Source organism: Cyanistes caeruleus, chromosome 3, assembly GCF_971803275.1.
Source record: "Cyanistes caeruleus chromosome 3, bCyaCae1.hap1.1, whole genome shotgun sequence".
Lineage (NCBI taxonomy): Eukaryota > Metazoa > Chordata > Aves > Passeriformes > Paridae > Cyanistes > Cyanistes caeruleus.
In genome coordinates, this window is record NC_141703.1 from 87,908,004 (window position 1) to 87,928,018 (window position 20,015).

At 49.6% G+C, this 20,015-nt stretch overlaps 1 protein-coding gene across 1 annotated transcript; it reads right to left on the reverse strand.

Moving 5' to 3' along the window:
- Positions 1 to 689: 689 nt before the first annotated feature.
- Positions 690 to 6,745, reverse strand: LAG3 (lymphocyte activating 3). Its single transcript, XM_023939953.2, has 8 exons — positions 6,506 to 6,745; positions 6,114 to 6,285; positions 5,725 to 5,951; positions 5,213 to 5,470; positions 4,744 to 5,037; positions 4,133 to 4,423; positions 3,755 to 3,870; positions 690 to 1,320 (listed from the first exon to the last, which is right to left on the reverse strand). Exons 1-8 carry the CDS (start codon positions 6,558 to 6,560, stop codon positions 1,213 to 1,215), a joined length of 1,521 nt encoding a protein of 506 aa, XP_023795721.2. The 5' UTR covers positions 6,561 to 6,745; the 3' UTR covers positions 690 to 1,212.
- Between the last annotated feature and the right edge of the window lie 13,270 nt (positions 6,746 to 20,015).

Here is a 20,015-nt window from a genome sequence, read left to right on the forward strand (position 1 = left end):
GAGAGCCACACAGCAAGAAGGTCTGTTCATGTGCCTGCAGAAAATCTGGCCTGGCTGTGGTGACCTTCTCTCAAGAGAATTTTCTATCCTGAACACAGAGCAGCCACAGCCTGGGGACCAATATGGGAGAAATCACACATATGGCTCTTGTTACTAATAAGTGTTTCTTCTGGCGTGGCATTCTATGGCTGTTCAAGAGCAGTACCACAGTCCTTCATGGCTGTTCAGAGGAGATGTGAAGAGCATTCTCTGACTGCATGAAACCTAAACACATTCTTGAGAGGTAGGGCCTGGCAGACTCAGGCTTACATAGCTAAGTACATCCTTAGCAGGAAGAGAGTGACAAAGAGCCATAATACCACTTGTAGATCTTTCAGGAAAATGTGAGGACTTAAGGAGTAAATGAATGAATGAACAAGGACGGTCAGATGGGAGAGAAAAAGAAAAGAAGGCTCTGAAATGCAGCAAAAAGGAGAGACTGAGCCTGTGATTCTTCCTTCTCTACTGGCATTTAATTTCCCCTTCCCCGCTGTGAAAATGTCAGAAACGAACAGGCAACTTCAGTAAAACAGAACTGAAAGAGAAAGAGAAGGCAGCAAAAGCCTTAGAAATGGCTTCACACAGGCAGAGGTACACCTGGCTCCATCAAATAGGCATGATCCTCCACAAGCACACACAGAGGTCAAAGGGGTTTTTTGTCACAGGAATTTATTTTAAGTTCTAAAACGAGTTTCTAATAAGTTAAAATGCTCAAAATGTGCAACAGGGCAGTGAGCAGGGCAGTGCAGGGAGACAGAGAGGAGAAGAGAGTGAGCATGGGGGAAGAAACACTGTCAGACTGCAGGGGAGATGGATTCCAGCCATGTCCTGCATCCAAGTGTTCCACCAGAGAAAGCCCGAGAGAGAGGCCATGAAGGAGGGGCAGAGAGTGGGACAGAGATGTGGCACCAAAGCAGGCAGTAGCTACTGGCTCAAATACCCCCAGTAGCTCCAAAGCATCTCTGCTGCTGGCCACCTGACTGCAGTGGTGAGTTTGCCTTGCCCTGGCTGCAGCTTCCAGCCCCTCTGCAGGTGCAGAGCTCCCAAGGTCCCCTGCAGTGCTCATGCCATCCCTAGACCCTCCTGAGAGGTCTGCATGGTGCCCATCTCTCTCTGCGTGGCACACAGAGTTTCATCCTCCCACGCAGACTGGCCCCGACGCCCCTGCTTCCATCAGCACTCCGTTTGCTGCATCTTCCCTTTCTGGTTTTCCTCCATGGGCTTCCAGGGCACATTGACTGCAAACATCCCTTCCAGTGCTGGGAAGGCAGGAGCCCGTGCCTGCAAGGGAAGCAAGAGGCTACATCAGACACGGGAGAGAGACTGAACGGCACGAGCCTGGGCTGCTCCCTGCCAACATGCAATTCCTTCTGGGGAGGGCTGGCTCCACACGACCCTCTGAGGTGTCGTGGGCATAAGGAATAGCAAAGACAGGACATGCCTAAGGGAGAGCAAAGATCTCTGATCTGGGCAATGTCAGGTTTGATGGTATGTCAGATTTTACAACACCTTTTCGGAGAGAGGTAATAAAAGCATGAAGGCGTGTGCAAAATGAGGTAAGAACAGATTAAAGGCAGAACCACCATCACAAGTGACTTTCTAGGGAGAGAAAAAGAGGCAGATCTCAGGGCTCTTGATAGCAGTATAGGGTTGCACACAGACAGCACAGCAAGAAGGATGAGATTAGTTAGAGAATAGCATGGTAGGTGTGATCTCAGCTAAGAGGAAGGGACTGGGGTCTTGCTGACAGGTTTCTGCCAGGCTGAAGGGAAATGAAAAGCACAAGTCTTCAAAGACCAGTCATTATTGGCACAGAAAGTGTGAAAGTGCTAATGAGTTAGGCAGCTGATAAAGTGGAGGAGCCTCATTTGGAAGAAAGAGGATGAGAATATCATGCAAGACACAGCTATTTTAGGAGAAGGGAGCATTAACCTGAATGACAGGATCAATGAAATGCAACATTACTGATCAGACATTGATAGGAGCAGGGAGTTGGAATAGGAATTCCTGATGTGTGGGCTACAGCCCATCGGGTGTGCGTGATACACCGCGGGGAGCATCCAGTTCCCAACCAGCGCAGGAACAGCAAATGCAATCTCAGAGGATGCCAGCAGAGAGAGGGAGAGAACCAGAGAAGAGCTGATATCTCTGCCCGAGGCACCTCATCTGCACTCTGACGGAGGACAAGCCCAGCGGGGAGTCTGTGCAGAGAAGGGTGTGAATCACAGAATCAGAGGGTGGTTGGGGTTGGAAGGAGCTTTGGAGATGATCCAGTCCAAGCCTCCTGCTAAAGCAGGGCCATCCAGAGCTGGTGGAGGAACACCCATGGGTAGAGGACCCGTGCTGCCACACGGGAGCCTGGCTTGCTCAGCACAGCAGGGCCTTGGGGGCACATGCAAATGCTTTGGGGTGGTGAATATCCTGGTGGGATGAGAGCTGTTTAAGCAAACAGCTGGACATCCAGGTGTCCTATTTCCTGCTAGCTGAGGCTTTACAGGTACACTCAAGGGATTCCAGTCCAAGGTTTTGGACCAGAAAGGTTGGTTCTGATCACCTTGCCCTGGACTCGCACACTTCAGAGAGACACACGGAAACTGTAGATTTCTGTTTCATATTATCCTTTACCATCAGTGCTGATTAAGGATGGATGACAAAGAACCTGTCACGAGCTGCCCTTGCACTACCCACGGTGGTTTTTTTAAAAATTTCCACCTTGCTTCTTTTGTGATGCCGCCAGCCTTCAGACTCCAGCCACTGGGACTTGCTAAGACTTTTCATCAATTTTGTCACATCCCTCGTCTTCAGCTTAAGGCAGTTTCAAGGCTCCCAGCTCTTTCACCAGGGTAAGCTCTTCCAAACTTACCTTGCTCTGATTGCCCAGCCCGTTCCCCACTAGAATTGTTGTCGTGGGCCCTTTCTGTAAGGCTAAGAAGGAGGCAGCTGCAGCACAGCTACCCCCAAAATGTGTCCCTTGTCTGCAGAAGGAAACCCTGAAGGATGATTTTGCCATGTTATTAATTTGCAGAGCAATAATATGAGAACTGCAGAGAAACGGTCTGACTTGTTTGCGCAGTTTTCTCCAGTGATGTGCTGGGGAAGGATTAGTCCTGGCCTGGTCTTGGGAATCAAAAAAGCAAGGTACAAGGTAGAGTTTTCAGAGGACAAGATACTGGAACAAGCTGAGCAAATGAAGGGCATTAAGTTGCCAGAAGCTGAGCACTGAGGTGTGAGGGCTGAGCCAGAAACAACAGCCCCACATCAATATCAGTGTCTGGGCACCAGCAGGCACTGATACAGAACTGGAGATGGTTACATTAAAGCATCCAGATAAGGAATGAGAGAGGGGACATCTACAAAAGCCTGGCAATTAGCCCTCCTCTGCTGCTGCATGGCTTGATCTCTGTGGGAATAAACATGAAGCTTTTCAAAGCTGGGCTGTGATTGTCCCTTAGGAGGTTTTCTTCCTCCTCTGAGGTATCTGACCTCTCCCCAGAGGAATGCCATGGTTAGCCAGACCTGCCAATGCCCAGGGTACAGCTGTCCCTGTGTGTCCATGACACTGTCAGCAGGTTGCTCCAGCCCCATACCTCCTCTGGCCACTGTGTCCCCAGGACCTTTCCCTGCTGTCTCTGGAGCAATAAGGTCAAAGAAATAAAGGTCAAATTAGGGTGGATGCGCAGGAAAAAATAACAGGAATGGGATGATGGACACCTACCCTTTTTTGCAGGGCCAGAGCCACAACACAAACGGCAAGCAGGAAGAAGATGGTGAGTGTGAGCCCAAAAGTAATCTGCCCACTTAAGACAGAGGGAGCGCTGGAGACCTGGGCACCTGTGAGGAGGAACCACAGTTAGGAAGGGATGGTTGATTTTGTACTGGGGAAAGGGTGGGACTGCACAACAACAGGCAAAATAGGAAAGAGTGCAGGGAACTGGAAGGAGCAGCATGAGGAGCTGGTGAAAGCTAAGAGAGGATGAGAAGAGGATGGGATCCAAGGGGAGAAGGACAGGATGAGGCTGAGAGAGGGAAGGGCACCAGAGAGATAAGTAGGGTGAGAAGAAGAGGTTGTTTGCAGACCTGTGGGGGACGGTACCTGTGATCTGCAGGTCATACTCCACTGCTCCCAGTCTGCCTTCTGGGCCATACACACTGCATTCCCAGGTGCCTGTGTCCTTTTGTGACACTTGGGGTATTTCCAAGGTAGGTCCCATCTGGGAACTGTGGCCCTCCAAGTTATGGGAAGTAGCCACAGCCAGCTTGCTCTTAGTGGGGGCTGGGTCAAGGTGTTTCCACTGGAAATGTTCATGTCCCTGGGAGTGAGTGAGGCTGCAGATGAGCAGCAAATGACTCCCCTCAGAAACAGGTCCTTGGATGCTTGGAGTCACTGTGGCAAAGGGAAAAAAGTAACCTCAGGAAAGACTACAGGCATGTCCACATCTCTTCCTCATCCATCCTTCTTCTATTGCATCTCTACTACTTCCTCTAAATTATTTTCTTTGTCTTTCTCATTCTTAAGAGGAATAATCCAGTCACCCAGGAAAACCCCTGATTCCCGCAGAGTCCAGTGCAGGGCAATGCCCCGAACAGAGATCTTGTTTCCTGCCTTGGGGTGGGAGCCCATGACCATTGCACAGACAGGCAGGGAGGTTTATCTGCACTGAGGGACCCTGGAGGGGTGAAGCACCTCCCAGGCTCTCCTCTCACCTGTAACCACAGCCAAGGTGACATCCCTGCTGATTGTCCTGTGTCCCACGGACACAGTGCAGCGGTACTGCCCTGCATCGCCCGGCCCCACCACGGGGAGATGCAGGGGGAAGCTTCTGCTGCTCAGATTCTGGGAGATGCCCCAGTCCTGCAGATGTCCTCCTGCAAGGTGGCTCCAGTGGGCTGCCACCACACTCATCCCAAAGGCACTGGGAAGGTAGCTCAGGCTGCACGGTAGATCGGCTGCAGAGCCAGCTGCTGCATAGACCACAGGGCTGGTTGGGCCATCAAAACCTGAGCCAGGGAAAGAGGACAACGTGAGATGGTGCCTGGAGAGAGCTCCTCAGAGAGGTGACAGACCTGGGAAGTGAGGACAAGGTGGAAGACGGGAAGCTGGGACCACTGGTGTTAGTCAGTCACATCAAAGGGATCATCCTGGGGGTGCTGGGGTATCAGAGGTTGAGCTCACCTAGAATTTGCAGGTTGAATGTGGCAGAAACGATCTCCTTATCAGAGTACCGAAGCTGGCAGCGCCAGGAGCCCGCATCGCTCATGGCTGGATGGAGGATGGAGAGAGTCCCGGACAAGGAGCAGAAGGTCCCGGAGGTGCGACCTGGATGCTCGCTGTGGAACCAGCAAGTCTCCACAAGGCTGGCCTGGTGGCTGGAGTTGCAGCTCATCAAGAGCAGCTCATTTTCCATCACAGGATTGGGTGGAAAGAGGGTTACTGCAAAAAGAAGGTTTTGGGTTGGGGGGGTGAGCTAAGGTCATAGGGGAGCTACCAAACCAGCCCTTTGTGCCTGCACTGTCCTAACCTTGTCCCTTCAGAGCTGAGAGCAGACAGCAGGAATGTGCACTTTCCAGAGGGCGCTGCCTGTACTCTCACCTGCCCTGCCAAACACGGCATCCCCGCCCTATCCCACCTTTACAACCCCCCCGCTCCTAAAATCAACATTCTGCAGGTTTTCCATCCTCTCCTACCTGTGATCACCCCCAGCTCCACGTGGCAGCTGTGGACTTCTGTCTTATATTTCACCTGTGCCTCATACAGCCCAACGTCCTCGCTCCGGACGGGGACGATCCGCAGGGAGAAATTGCCATTGCGTAGGGCAGGCTCCTGGAGGGACACCCGGGGCTTCATGAGCAGTGCTGTCTTCTGGAGGCCCGAGTAGCCAACTTCCAGCACCACGTGCGGCTCCTGGTGCACACTGGAAGCAGGACAAGTGAGCGGCTCATGCCAGAGGCAAACGTGAGATCGAGGGAGGGGGCAGGAAGGAGGGAATATGGGGAAAGAGGAAAAGGGCTCAAAGAGCCTCCAACTCCCCCCCATTCCCCCAGAAGGACTCGTATCTTTTTTGGCCCTGGCATACCTTCCCCCATGCCGCTTCCACAGCACAGATATCTTGTCAGGCAGCTGCTTGGAGCTCTCCCTCATCTTTCTGGGGCTCAAGTGGCATGGCAGCACAGCTGAACTCCCCTCTCTGACCCACACCTTCTGCTCCCTGCTCCTTCCCTCCGATAATCCCAGTTGGATGTGGCCAGCTGTAACAAGATGGAGAGCTGAGCAAAGATTCAGTGTTACCCCACTCTGGGGTGGGGATGCTGTCTTTGCCAGGGTGGGTTAGAATACAGCATATCTGACCACCTTCTGTGGAGTTGTAAGGACAGGAATTCTCCCTTCCAGCCTTTCCAGGGATCAGGTAACACCCAGACTCAGATTGCTGAGCTACTCTGCCCTCCCCATACGTTCAGCCCCTCTTACCAGTGAAAGGCAGCAGAGTGAAGGTGAGGAACAGCACCAGGGACACCAGTCTCATGGTGGCATCCAGGAGAGGGGCTGCTTCTCACTCAGGTCTGTGCTTAATGAGGTCCAAAGCTTGAAGAGATCAGCAAAAATGAGGCATGGGCAAAGAATCTTGTTAGAGGGGGGCACAGAGGGGTCAGTGGGATGTGCTTGCTGTCATGCTCTCTCTCTCTGATCAAAGCAGTTCCCTAAATGCCTTTATATTGCAAGTGGGCAGCAAATTTCCTCATATCACTAAGAAGATGCGTCACGACCAAGAAACCAGTACAAGCCTGAGGCACGTGAGGGCAGAGGAGGGAGGGACCAGAGACACTGCTCTAAGCATCTTTTAGTGGAAATTCTTTGGGTCGCTGTTGTTTTTCTCACAAATTTCGCTTCTATATAGCCAGTGGAAAAAGTGTAGAAGACACTTCCCAGCAAGTACCCTTCATGTTTTTCTTTCATCTCTTACCTTTTTTGGTTTGATCTTCCCGTCTCTTACAGATTCTCTCTAATTCTTTCAGGGCTTTTGAGAACATGTTGGTCTTTTTTTCTGCTGTTCTTTCTTTTCTTTTCTTTTTTTTCTTTTTTTTTTTTTTTCTTATTATTATTATATTTTTTTTTCCTTCTTTAGTCTTTCAAATGTGCTGATTTCTTGGCTTTTTCTCATTGGTCCATTCACAGGCAGCATGAGGAAAGGGTCTATGCTAAGATCCAACCAGGACACGTGTGACTCATCAATCTAGAGCCCAGGGCTAGCATGGGACACAGCTGAGGTGGTCCAAGGAGACCAAGGGGAGCATCCAGAGAGAAAAAATAAGCACTGTAAAGAGGGGCTGCATGCTGTGGCACTCTGTGGCACTCTGAGGAAAGAACCCTCCTGCTCCAGCAGCTCTGGGGGGAACACACTCGAGCTCATGTCCTAGCCCCCAATGCAGCTGCTGACCTTTGCACAGGGCAATACATTTCCATCCATGTGCCTCATCCTGGGGCCCCTTCTTGTCTCAGAGAACCCCCACTGTTGTGGTTCACAGTTTCCAACAACCCACTGACTCTGACTCTTTTGGACTTATCAGCCCTTTCTGACAGGTGTCATGAAGACACCCAAGCCCCTCAGTGGCTCACCCACCAAGGGCTTGGGCTTTTTCTGAGGCTGAGGGAAGGGAGGTGACTCATAGTGGCCACTTCTTGACTGTAGAAGGAATTCTTTCTTTCTCTCTAGTCTTCCTCAGCTGTGTGGTGAAGGTGGAGGATAAAAGCCAGTGCTATGCTTCCCTTCAGCAGACCTCTGTTGTAGGGACAGCTCTCAGGTCTTTCATCCCACGTGGTTTTTCAGCTTCCTGAGTAGTGGGACTGGTGTACAGGTGCAACTTTGTGTGTGCCTCCATGCCCCTGATGGACTGCTCTGGTGGTCCTTCATGCTGTCTTGTGTGACACAGGCCAGGGGATTGCATGAGAGAGGAAGAGACAAGAGAAGATGGGAGAGAACTTGTGACAGTTGTCAGGAGGTGTTTTTTCCTCCTGTTGAAGAAAAACAGTTTGTGGTGACCAGCTCAAGCAGAAAACATCAACCTCTCTTTCCCTTGAATCAGCAGCACAAGAATGGTGTGAGTGTGTGGGTGAAGACGAGAGAGAGAGAGAGAGAGATGGAACTGTGGTGGGGAGGCATGTACAACTCCACAGTCCAGCATCCTCTGCTCCCCTTCTCCGGCCTTATTTCGGGGGACACACCGAGCTCGCTGCTCTCCCCCTTCATTTCAACCCTGCCTGCCCTCCTAGCCTTGGCACCCTGGCACTGTGCCCCTGCCGCCCCCCAAACCATCCTTAGTGGGATGTGTGCTCTGGGAGACGCTTGTCTCTTGTAAGGAGCAGCAAAGGAGAGGATGTGCTTCCATCCTGCAGCCGCTGCCCCGAGCAGCGGTCCCAAGGGACTGATGGACAGCCCGGGAAAATGACAGGCACTGCCGGGCATTTGGGGCCGAGGGCTGATTATGCTGAGCGAGCAGGTTGTGAAATGAAGGTTTTGGAGGCGCCGTTTTACTCAGCACCAGGCTATCTTTAGCAAAGACACGGTGACGTTTCTGTCTAACGACCCACTTTAAATGCTGACTCCCTGGAATGGCATCTTCGTCACCTCCCAGAACAGGACCCCGGCGCGGAGATAACAGTGACCGGAGGAAGATCAGCACGGCAGCGGCTTCTCAGAAGCGCCTGTGTGGGTGCCCTGGGTGGAGAGGCTGGCAGGGACTCTGGCAGAGCCATGGCAAATGACAGGCAGTGGCCAGGGGCAGGGAGACAGGAGCCCAGCTCACCAAATGCTCCTTTGTGTGTGGCAGGCATTAGGAGCTTCTTCCAGGTTCCAGGCGCACCCACGGCAGTCTCCTTGTGCACAAACCTTAATACATCGCTTTTCTAGTGTCTTACAGGTGCAAACTACCCTTACCAAGAAAAACAGGAATAGAAAACGCTATTCTGCAGCGTCATTGAGTTAGTGTCGCTGAAGGAATTTTTTTGTTGTGTTTCCAGATTGCTGTGATACCATGTTTTTCTCTGAGACGTTCCACTTCCAGTTTTGGTTCTTTCAGCATCAAGTCTGAAGCTGGTCACAATCTTTTGCTTCATGCTGACTTTCTGAGGTGCTCCAGAATTTATTTGCAGACTCTAGCTGATCTAAGAAGCCACGCCGTGGCTTGTAGCCTGGCTTATCAGCTGGTCTGGGCGTTCCTGAGATGGAGTGCTCCTGAGAGGGACCTCATGTAAAACATCCTGATTGCTGTTTGCCCGGCGCAAAAGCAAACACAGCAAGCAAAAACAAGTTACTTACCAATATGAGATAACTAATAACTCCGTGGCAAGGGACTGTAAACAAAAAGCAGCCACACCTGGGGAAACAGAAGGGAAAATCTGGCAGGGATGTGGTGTGAGCAAGAGCTGCTGGGCAGGTTGGTACTCAACAGGCACCTGCACAGGCAGCAGGGTTTCCAGGGATCACAGTGGGATTGCTGCAAGACTTCTGGCACTGACAGGGAAGCTTAGGGAGCTAAAAGAGATCTAAGGTCAGCTGCAGAGGGGAAGGAGTGGAGCTCTCTGGGCACCTGGGGCAGAGGTAGTGGCTCCCAAGCCAGCACCGCGTTGCTGCAGCAGGGTCAGGCAGCAGAACACTGAAGCAGAAAGAGGCACTGCCCACGTCTTGGAAGGCTTTGTGTGAAATGCACAGTGGGGAAACACATCAAAATAGCACCCCTGGGGTGGAGGGATGCAAGCCACTCTATCCACACAGAGGGCCATGGTGGCTTCTACCAAGGCACCAACCTGAGATGCATTCTGTGTATGAAATTGAGGGTGGGTTCTTCCTTTTTTGAGGGAGGAAGTGGCTGCTCCAGTCTTCTTTCTGTCCCTCTGTGATGCCTGGAAGCAGCAAATTATCCCCCTAAGGGCAGAGTATACCACATGCCAGAGGGACCCATTCACCTGAGGTGATGGGTCACAAAAAGGAGTGAGGAGAAGAGGACTGGAAAGGAGAAAGTCCACATCACTTGGTAGATCTGGGTGAAACCAAAACGTGCCCCTGCAAAAGTTCTTGGAGAGAGAAGGATGCCTGACTGGGAGGCTTTCCTGAAAAGGTTCTTTTTAGAGAGTTTGTTGGATGGGCAATGCCTGAGTCACCACAGGTCTCTGATATGGTGCTGAAGAGAGTCTAGCGGTGGCCTGCTTCCCAGAATCCCACCTATAGGAAAGCATAGCTTTAGGGAGGTTTTGGACAAATCTGCAGCCTCTTTCTACAGTGCTAAAAGGCAAGCACCCTTTGTATGACAATCCTCAGCAGACAGCCGAATATCCCAGAGAAACCTGAATTAGAAAGTCAGGAACAGCACTGGGGGGTGCCGATTGAAGCTGTGGGCTGCATTTCTGCTAAAAAAAACCCAAGTGATTTAATTACTGAAGAGAATCTGCAGCATTCATGGGCATATCTGGCAGCTGGCAACTCGTATCTGGCCAGCATTGGCTGTGGAGAAGTGTTTAACTGTTTCTGTTTAAAAAGATCTTTAAAAGATCTTTTAAAAAATATCTTTAAAAAGATCCTTCCTGCAAGGAAAGATGGGATGCTGTGGGATCCCCTTTGGCTGTCCAGAACTACCTGTGGAGATGGTGATGGCTTATCAGTACCTTGGCCAGTATCTAGTTAAGTGATGTCTTTGAAGCCACAGCCCCTGTGTTTTGCAACACAGAGGGTGAGGTGGATTAACTACAAAAATCCATGCAGCAGGCTAGGTTACACTTTGACTCATCTCTCATTGCAGCATTCATGCTTTTAATCCAATGGGAAAATTTGCAATAGCCTCCCAAATGTCCCAGGGCTGCAGTGGGTTTTCCCAAGAGCAAAGAGGTACCCAGGAGCTCAACACGTGGTGGCAAGGTGATGTCAGGACAGGCTGCGAGGCTGATGCTGGACATGTAGTGAAACCAGGACACCCAGACCCCCCCAGTAGACTGCAAAAATGCCCCTTCTTAGGTGTGGCCTCTTTGGTTTGCAGTCTCTTCACAGTTTTGCAGGGAGACTGTGCTTTTCCAGGAGATGTTTTGGCCTGTGGGACCTCCAGAACAGATGTGGGTTGTGTCTGCTGGTCTTAAGACCCAGCAGCAGATCTAGAGGAGCAATAATATTTCTCCTGATGCCAAGAGAGAAAGTTTGATCCATATATTTCAGGCTCATATCCCCATTGCTGCTGTTTCTCTCAGCTGGTGATACAGAATCCCCTCACAGAAAAATCACCACGAGAGGATGTGCAGTCTGCTCCTGGGGCTCAAATCCTTTCTGTGTCCTGCTCTGGGCAGTACCATGGGTCTCTCCAACACAGAAGAAGCACCTTGGCCATGTCTCAGATACTGTTGCTCAGGGCATGGAGGGGTCTGGCTCTAGGCCTAGTTGCATGTGTCTTCAGGAGCTGTGAAAAGCAGATCTGATCCATGTGCTGTGTGTTCATGGAGCATCGTGGCAGGAGGACAGGAGCCCGTGTGTCTTGGGTTGCAATGCAAGATGTAACCAAAAGTATGTATTCTATTACCATCTGTTAAAACCAAGTGTGGCATTGTTCTTCATCTCTTCCACACCTATCTCTCTCCAGCGGGATATCTTCTGTTAATGGGCCATTGAGTGTCACTGCATGGCTGATAAAATGACATCATCTCAGTGTGAGACGCTCCACCCAGGGGGAGGAGCCAAGCATTCCTACCTGGATATAATCAGAGACTGGGAACACCGCAGGCAGCCTTTCTTCACTGGATTCCCAGAGGGAGACCAGACCCATCCACATCACCACCACTGGATCTTCAGAGGAAAACTACACCCTTCTACAGGGTCATTGCTTCAATAGAAACACATCTGTCACTCTGGGAGTCATCCTTTAATCAGACTTCTACCAACACCCTGAGCAACAGGGTGTCAGGTTGTATTCTGACTCTGCCAGTGTTTTGGGTTTTTTTTTTGTATTACTGCATTTTTATTTTAGTTTTCCTAGTAAAGAGCTGTTATTCCTATTCCCCTGTCTTTGCCTGAGAGGCCCTTGATTTCAAGATTATAATAATTCAGAAGGGAGGGGTTACATTTTTCCATTTCAAGGGAGGTTCCTGCTTTCCTTAGCAGACACCTCTCTTTTCAAACCCAGACACTGTTTCATGATGCACTGGATCTCTGGAAGCTGCAGGCAAACACTTGGTAAATAGAGAATATGTTGTTTCTTTCTCAGTGGAAAACCTAGATATGAAAAAGTGTAGGGTAACTAAAGGAACATGTAATGCTATGAGAAATCATTTGCAGAAGAGTACAGCCACAGGGAAGGTTGCTGTGGGTGATGGCACAGCAAGGAAGAGCACAGCAGTGCTCCAGAATGGTCCTGAAGAGAATAAAGTCTCTGATTTGGTGATCCCCAGCCACTTCACTCTGAACAAAAAATTGCTAGGGAAGGAGATGGTGCATTTTTAAACTGAAAGGGCTCATTGTAAATCAAAATGGATTTATTCCTTTATAGTTTAGTTTTCAGCTGGATCAATTCTCTGCTGCTCATCAGTGTTGACAAAAGAGAGGCAGCAGGAGAGATGAAAGGGAGGGTGGGATTGCCCCTCTCTGCAACACTGTGCATCTGTGCTGGGTTAACAGGATCGTGTGCCAGACTGCAATTCAGAGGGTGCTGGCAGCTGAGCTGTTTTTTCAATTTCCTCTCCACTTGGCACCTCATGGCAGCTAGCACCCAGTGTACTTCTGTAAGGTATCTTCTACTGCCCCACTAGGAAAAAAGCCCCACAAAACCAAGTAAAACTGCTTGTCAAGGCATCATGGGAAGATTCAGGTGGGAAGGCACCTCTGGCTCTCCACTTCATCCCTCTGCTCCCAGCAGGGTGATTCTCAGACTAGAATCACCCTCCTGGGCTGGCTCAGGGCCTGGCCCAGGAGAATCCTGAGCATCTCCAACTGTGGATAATCACTGCTTGCTGTGCTCTTGCCTTTAGCACTGTGAGGAGACCTTGCTGGCTCTGGGGAACCCCTGTTCTCACCATGCTGGAAAATGACTGGCACATGCAACAGGCCTTCCTGGTGTAAGGGCTGATCCTTATCCACCCTCAAAGGAGGCTGGGACCAGAATTGAAGCTATAAATGGACTTTAAAATTTCCAAGGAGGGGTGGAGTCTCCTGTGTCACGATGAGGGCTGGGAGAGGTCTGGGTTCCCAAGATGGAGAGCCAACTAAATGTTAGGAAGTTCTGCCAGAAGCTGGGGTTCAGTTGAGGCAACATGGAGTAAACATGAGTTTAAGCTTGATTTGATTATTTTTAAATTTTTTTTTGTGCCATTTATAATTTTTCCTGGTTCTAAGAAGTTTCTGTTTGCAAACACCAGATCCCATTCTGCAGGAGGAGTACACGCTGAGCAGCACTCTCTCCACTGTAACAGGTTTCTCTGCCAGGTTCTCCTCTGAAAGCCACAAAAGACCAAAGGACTCTCTTTAGCTGCACAGTGTGTGAGGGAGTAGAAGATAAAGCAGCTAATGCTTTTGTGTCCTGTGTAAATACTTCAGACCCTTTGCTGATGAGATGAAAGCGTCCTAGAAATTCAGACTATGTGAGCTTCCAGTGCTAGGCTGCCACAGGATTTGTTCAACATCCAAATGCCCATGGAATGCCAAAACATGCTTAGGAGGGCTTCAGAGCTCTGCAGGTGTGACTGTCTCTCCTGGCATGGTGCATATATTTGGCAAGATCAATGGGAAGCCACTGCCTCCTAAGACCCCTGGTAAAGTCACACTTGGAATTCAAACATAAGGTTCTGTGTTGAGGAACAAAGTATGTGGATCACACTTCCAGAACAGAATACAGTATCCTGGGAAGACAAGACTCCAGGGAGGGAGATAGATGATAACATGCTGTATAAAATGGGATCTCAAAGAGCGAACAGATTGTGTTACCTCTGTTTACAGCACAAGTTACTGGAATGTGTCCATATTTCAAAAAAGGATGTGGAAAAATGGAAAAGGATTTAGAAGAGTGGTACAAAAAAAAAAAATCTCACTTGAGAGCCTGGGGATCTTGCTTTGAAATGAATGAATTTGAGGTGTTTGATTTCTTCTACCTAATCTGAAGAAAACAGCGGTGAGCTCAGGCAGCAACTTTACTGCAAACAAAAGGAAATTCATTTTACGTGTCACAAAGACGGTATAATTCTGGTTAGAGGATGATGTGGAGGCCAGGAGCATAAATGAGTTCAAAGACTGGGTTATTTGAGATTGGGTTATTTGTGGAGGATCAGTTCCTCTCTGGCTTTCAGATATGCTGGCCTGGTATGAGTGGCAGCTTAGGATGTCCTTGACTCTTGCACAATTCATTTCTGGTATCTTTTTCCCATGAGCAGAAGATGTGAGCAAGAGGCAGGCTCTCCACTCCAGCAGAGGATGACCAGAGGCTCGAAATTAAACCCCAAAATCTGTCTGGAAAGGAGGTTTCTCACAGAGAGGCACTGACATGGGAAGAGCTCTTGTCGTGGCCTCTTCACCACCTGCAGAGTGTTAACACGAAAAATGGTCGAAGGCAGCCTCTTGCTCAGCCCTAGGATATGGGACCCTGCAGGATTAAGGAAATTGAGCCAGACCATCACCATCATAAGAATAAAACAGTATCTACTCAGATTTCTCCAGGCTTTTCCCTTACTCACAGCCCTGACTGGAGGGCCTCCCTAGGAGTTCATGTGTGCCCTTTATACGACTCAGAAGGAAAAGCCAGCTTGTCTTGCTCTGCAAGAAAACTCCAGTGGAGGGAACCAGTGGATGAGCATGACTGCTGAGCTGAGGCACATAAGCCACAGGGAAAAAGAAGGAAAAAGCTCCTGGACTCAAATGAAGTGAGGTGGCAGTGGCATGTGGGTGTGGGGACTTTCCCCTGAGTTTGGCAAGGACTGCCTGTTTTTTCCCTAGCTACAGGTGCTCAAAGGCTCATTTGTTCCAGCCCTGAAGGAGATACAGGGGTTTCTATATTTTCATTATTTTTTAAATTACTATGATTTTCTTCTCTGTGTTACTTATTAAGTCAAAATAAAAGTCACTCTGGAGGAGTGGTAACCCCAAGGGCTCTGTGTGCCCCCTGTCTGAACTGTAAAACCAGATCAGCTTGTGCAGAGGAGGAAATATGGGAAATATGGTCCAGTCATGAGCCAAGGTAAAGTTCAGAAGCCTTAATAATGGAAAAGGAGGCTACAGTCATACTGGCACAAGAGTAGTTATCCAAAAGGGAAAAAAAAATAAACCAAGCCAGAGTAACAGCAATTCCTGGTCTGTGAAAAGCAAATGTTTGGGGTCAATATAAAAAGCAGAAGTTCTCAAAGTGAAGTGGCATACTCATTCAAGAGTCAGAAGATGATCTGGAAACCTTCCCAGGTTCTTGAGGGTGGGATTCCACCTTACTCCACAGCTGTTCTCACAAGGAAACTGATCCAAGAGACACTCTTCCAAGCTTGCCTTCCTGTCTCAACGCCACAGTGAATGACAGCCCTTGGCTACATATTCACTGTCTCCAGCACAATTTCTGATAATATGGTCCTTCATGGGGTTCTAAGACAGACCAATGTAACATTTTGGTTTAAAAAGGAGAAGGACAAGGAAATGTGTGTAACTAGAATAGGGAAGAACTAAAATTACTTCCATGGCAGGTTCCTACAGATAGCTGCCTGAGCAAGACTGAGTGGATGATAAACCATGCCGAGGATGGAAGGGACAGAAAACTCTTAAAATGCTGTTTCTGCCATGTAGAACTGTAGCTGTAGACAGTGAGAAAAACAGGCCCCTACTTCCTAAGGGTGGGACAGTAAAACTCCAAAGCTATACTCAGGGATCCAGTAAGGGAAGGAACACTACAGGGAAAGGGTCCAAAATCCATATGTGCCTTTCGAGCAGAGGTACCTTGGGCTTGCCTTGGACTCTCTAGGCAAAGGACTGTGTCTTCTGGAAGACAGAGAGACACCTGTGTGCGTTCAAATCAACCTGTGGACATGCAGCCAAGACCAATCCGAGTGTGACTGACCGCACAGGGACTCCTCAGTTCCCCGGCTTCACCGCTGGTGTGATCAGAGCCATTCCTGAGGCAGCTCACAGCCTGCCCTGTGCCTGGCATTTTGGGCACAGAGACACTGGGATGAAGTCTGCTCGCAGTTTTCCAGCCGTGTATTCACGGATGCGTCAGGCTTGGTGCCACCAGGGGGCCCTTGGAAAGCCGAGCTTACAGAACCCAGCCATGCCTCTCCTCTCCCTGAGATAAATCTGTCCCAGAGGATCAAGGAAAGCAGCACAAGGTGCGCACTCCATGCCGAGAGGTACCGGCCTGAGCCATGTCTGGCTGTGCTGCCTGTTCTGCCAGGGGGCTGCTCTTCTTCAGCACGAGCAGAGGTCTGGAAAAACGAGATGAGGGCTCAGCCTTTGTGCCCCGAGTTAAGGCAGGAGGACTTGGTCCTGCTGGAGGTCACCCCAGAGTCCTCAGCGGTAAGAACATGTACAGCACTAAGGTGTTCTGCTGGGACACCGCAGGTGTCACCACTCTGTCCCAACTCCATGGCACCTGTCTTCCTCTCCGTCTGCAGCCTGGAATCCCATCTGTAGGCTTTTCACACCTGGAAGTAAAAGCAAAATCAGCCCTGGGGGATACTGGGAACACCTATAGGGATCCTGCCACAGATGGGAGATTTGATCTGAAGTCAAGATTTGGTCTGAAGGCCCTTTAAAGCCTAGAGAAACTGAGGCAGAACAGTGAGCAACTCTCCCAGTGAGAAACTAGGGTCAGCATGGCACAGCATTAGCAATGCTGTACCAGAATGCTTATTTCCACAGCTATGGAAAGGGATTCACAGACCCTGGAGCAGTCTGTATTTTCTTTAGTTATGAGCAAAACCTCTTGACTCATTTGAATTACAAGGCTGGCTTTTCCAAACATCCCTACTGAATCTTCTGTGAAATTTACCTTGTGAAGAAACATCAAATTCCCAGCTCAAATCTGGGTCCATATTTACCATGCTGCTGTCCTGGAAGCTCAGGAGGTTTTTTGGAGCCGTATTGGATAGCTTCAGCTCTTTTCAAAACTGGATCTGACAGAGGAAAAAAAATTATAAGTACCAAGAAACTTCCCAAAAGAAAACAGCAACCAGCTATAAGTTTTCCAGTGGGATTTCTGGTTTGCTTATGGACAAGTTTACCTGGGCTCATGCTGGGAAGTGCTCTCCAGCAAAGACCTTTTTGTCAAGTCATTTGGATATGCAGCAACAGAAAAGCTGCTGAAGGATGCTTCAGGCCAGGGGCTTTGAAAGTTTTCATTACAAATTGTGCAGCCTAATGAATGCATCCTAAAATGATGTGTGAGCTGTTGGAAGACCAGGGAAAGTCTAAGCCATGACTCTACCTGAGCTGCCAGCAAGGTATTGGCAGGCACAGGTAATCACAGGGCTCTGGAAACTGGCTATTTTTGCTACATTTTACATCCTTTACTGGATGCAGGATCTTCTATCTTGGATGCAGGGAGCCCTGGTAACATTTTGGAGTTAGGGACAAGATCCTTCATTGCAGGACATGTAGCCAAGCACCATACTGACATGATACCACTGCATGACTTAAGGGACTGAACTGAGAATAAAGCGTCTTGAACCATGATAGGACACAGGAAAAGCTGACCTGGACTTTCTGAGATGCAGTCTTTAAGATACATGGTAGAGAATGGGAGCAGTAAACGTCATTTCAAAAACCACTGGAGGTCTATAGAATGTGCAGCTCCTACAGCCCCCTGGTGACAAGCAGCACCAGGCAGGTGTCACCCACAGCACGTGAGTCGTGTGCTCTTCTGCCCCCTTCCACGGGTGACGTGCAGCAAGTCACGCTGCCATATCCTGCCTGCACAGGGACACCTGACAAAGGTGAAGCTCTTCTGCTCTGATGCCCCAGCTCTGTGAAGCTCAGCTGAGGAACTGCAGTTGTGCACAGATACTTCCAGCTGGGACTCAGGCATCCTGAACAGCATCTTCTTCTGTGTCTAACAGGAAATGCCTCCCACAAGAGAAAAGCTGTGCTTGGTGGCACCACACTGGGCCTGTGAGCCACGTTTTGTGGCTGGGACCCTCAAACACTTAGAGACCTTAGGTCTCTCCTCATCCCCGTGACTGTCCAGGCTTTGCTAAAACCATAAAAGCTCACCAGGAAATTGTACTGGGTTTGCATGGCAAGGTTTTAGTCATGGAAGGGCTCCAGGGATGGTGTCTGTGAGAAACTACATGTGATGAACTGGCTGCAAATCCCTGCACTGCTGGAGGGGAGGAGAAAATTTGGAGTGAAATTGAGCCCAGGAAGAAAGGAGGTGTGAGAGGAAGGTATTTTAAGATTTGGTTTTGTTTTCTCATTGTCTTGTTCTGATCTGATTATTAATAAATTAAATTACATTTTCCCCAAATCAAATATGTTTTGCCTGTGACAGTAATTGGTAAATGATCTCTCCCTGTACTTATCTTGACCCATGAATCTTTCTTGACATGAGCCTTTACTGTATTTTCTGTCCCCCATCCTGCTGAGAGGGGTAGTATTAGAGAGGCTTTGGTGGATCTCTGGGGTCCAGCTGGGGTCAACTCTCCATAGAAGCAAACCCCAAATTCACCCACTGATGAGACGTCCTGTCCATCTGCAATATGTCCTGAGCCTGAGCCCACACATGTAAACACAGACTCCTTCCCTGAGAAAACAGACTGGAGCAGCCGTGAGCACTGCTGTCTTTGACTCTCTGTTTGAAATAAGGGAGAGAGGTGGGAGGGAAAAGTACATGGGCTTCTTAAGGATCTGGGAAGGCAAGTTGTTTCAGATTCCCATATGGCATATGGGAAGTGGCAGAGCAATGTGTCTCCTAACCAAAGGGACTAAAGAAGCCCCTGATCCCAGGGGGAGCAGTGGGGGAGAGGAGAAATAATTGTCTTCACTGTTTTTTTAAACCTAATGCAACAAGGCGATTATGGACTTTCCTGAAGCAAGAAGGGTTTTCCTCCCAGACCAGTAGTGGCTGGAGGGCTCACTTTTTCCAGGTCTGAAGGAGGGTTCACGACTCTGCCCATGTGATGATTTTGATTATTCCAGTCTTGTATCATCTATTGAGTTAAAGCTGGTGTGAAAGACAAAAGAAGCTGGGCAGAGGCGATCATTTGCCCACAGGGAAACAAAAAGGTGACAGCTATACGATACAAAGAGCATTCATTTCTGGCCTCAGCACTTCAAAATATCTTCAGACTCAGCTCACATTTTCCACGGCAGGCCTCTATTTCTTCATATATCACAGAAACTGGTAGGTGGAAAGGGACATCTCAATCCATAGCCCAACTCCCTTGGTCACATCAGAGCTGATTCCAGAGCTACATCAGGCGGCTTAACCAGAAGCATCATCAGGTTTTATTCACCCAAGGCGGTGTTGTTGGTCACCTGAAGCAGCCAGAGCTGTCCCCATAGGTTTGGCACCCCTCTCACAAGCACAGCCTTCGGGAGGTTTGCTCGTCACTCTGCTGGGCCCAGGTCCCACCTGCCCAGTGATCCCTGCCAAGGAGCGAGCGGTCACTTGTTCATCCAAGCTAGGACAGGGACCCAGCTGAGTCCTCATAGGTGGCTCTACCTGCTCTCTGCGCCGTTTCATCCATCAGTGTTTGCTTTCCCAGACCATGCAAAAGGGCCATCAGAGGCAGAAATCGTCAGGGAAGAGACTGCAGAGGGAAGTTTAGCAGAGCCCGCAAGAGCACGACTGCGACACCTCCACAATTCCCTCAAAGCAAGCAGACCTGGAGGAGGAGGAGGAGAAAGAAGGAAATCTCCGGCGCTGCTTGGCTGGCAGGACCAGATCTGCTGTAAGCTTGCAGCAGGTTCCATCGGAAGCAAGGAAGGGACAGCTGAGGGAGTTCTGCCCCCAGCTGATGAGGTTAACAGATGGTCACAGGAATTAAA

Bases quoted from the DNA above. Each gene is read 5' to 3' on its own strand.
- LAG3 (XM_023939953.2), bottom strand. From the start codon at position 6,560: ATGAGACTGGTGTCCCTGGTGCTGTTCCTCACCTTCACTCTGCTGCCT. The intron at 3,871-4,132 runs GTACCGTCCCCC...TCCTCCTCACAG, and splicing joins GTATGACCTGCAGATCACAG to GTGCCCAGGTCTCCAGCGCT. The intron at 1,321-3,754 runs GTAGGTGTCCAT...CTTCCCTTGCAG, and splicing joins CTCTGGCCCTGCAAAAAAGG to GCACGGGCTCCTGCCTTCCC.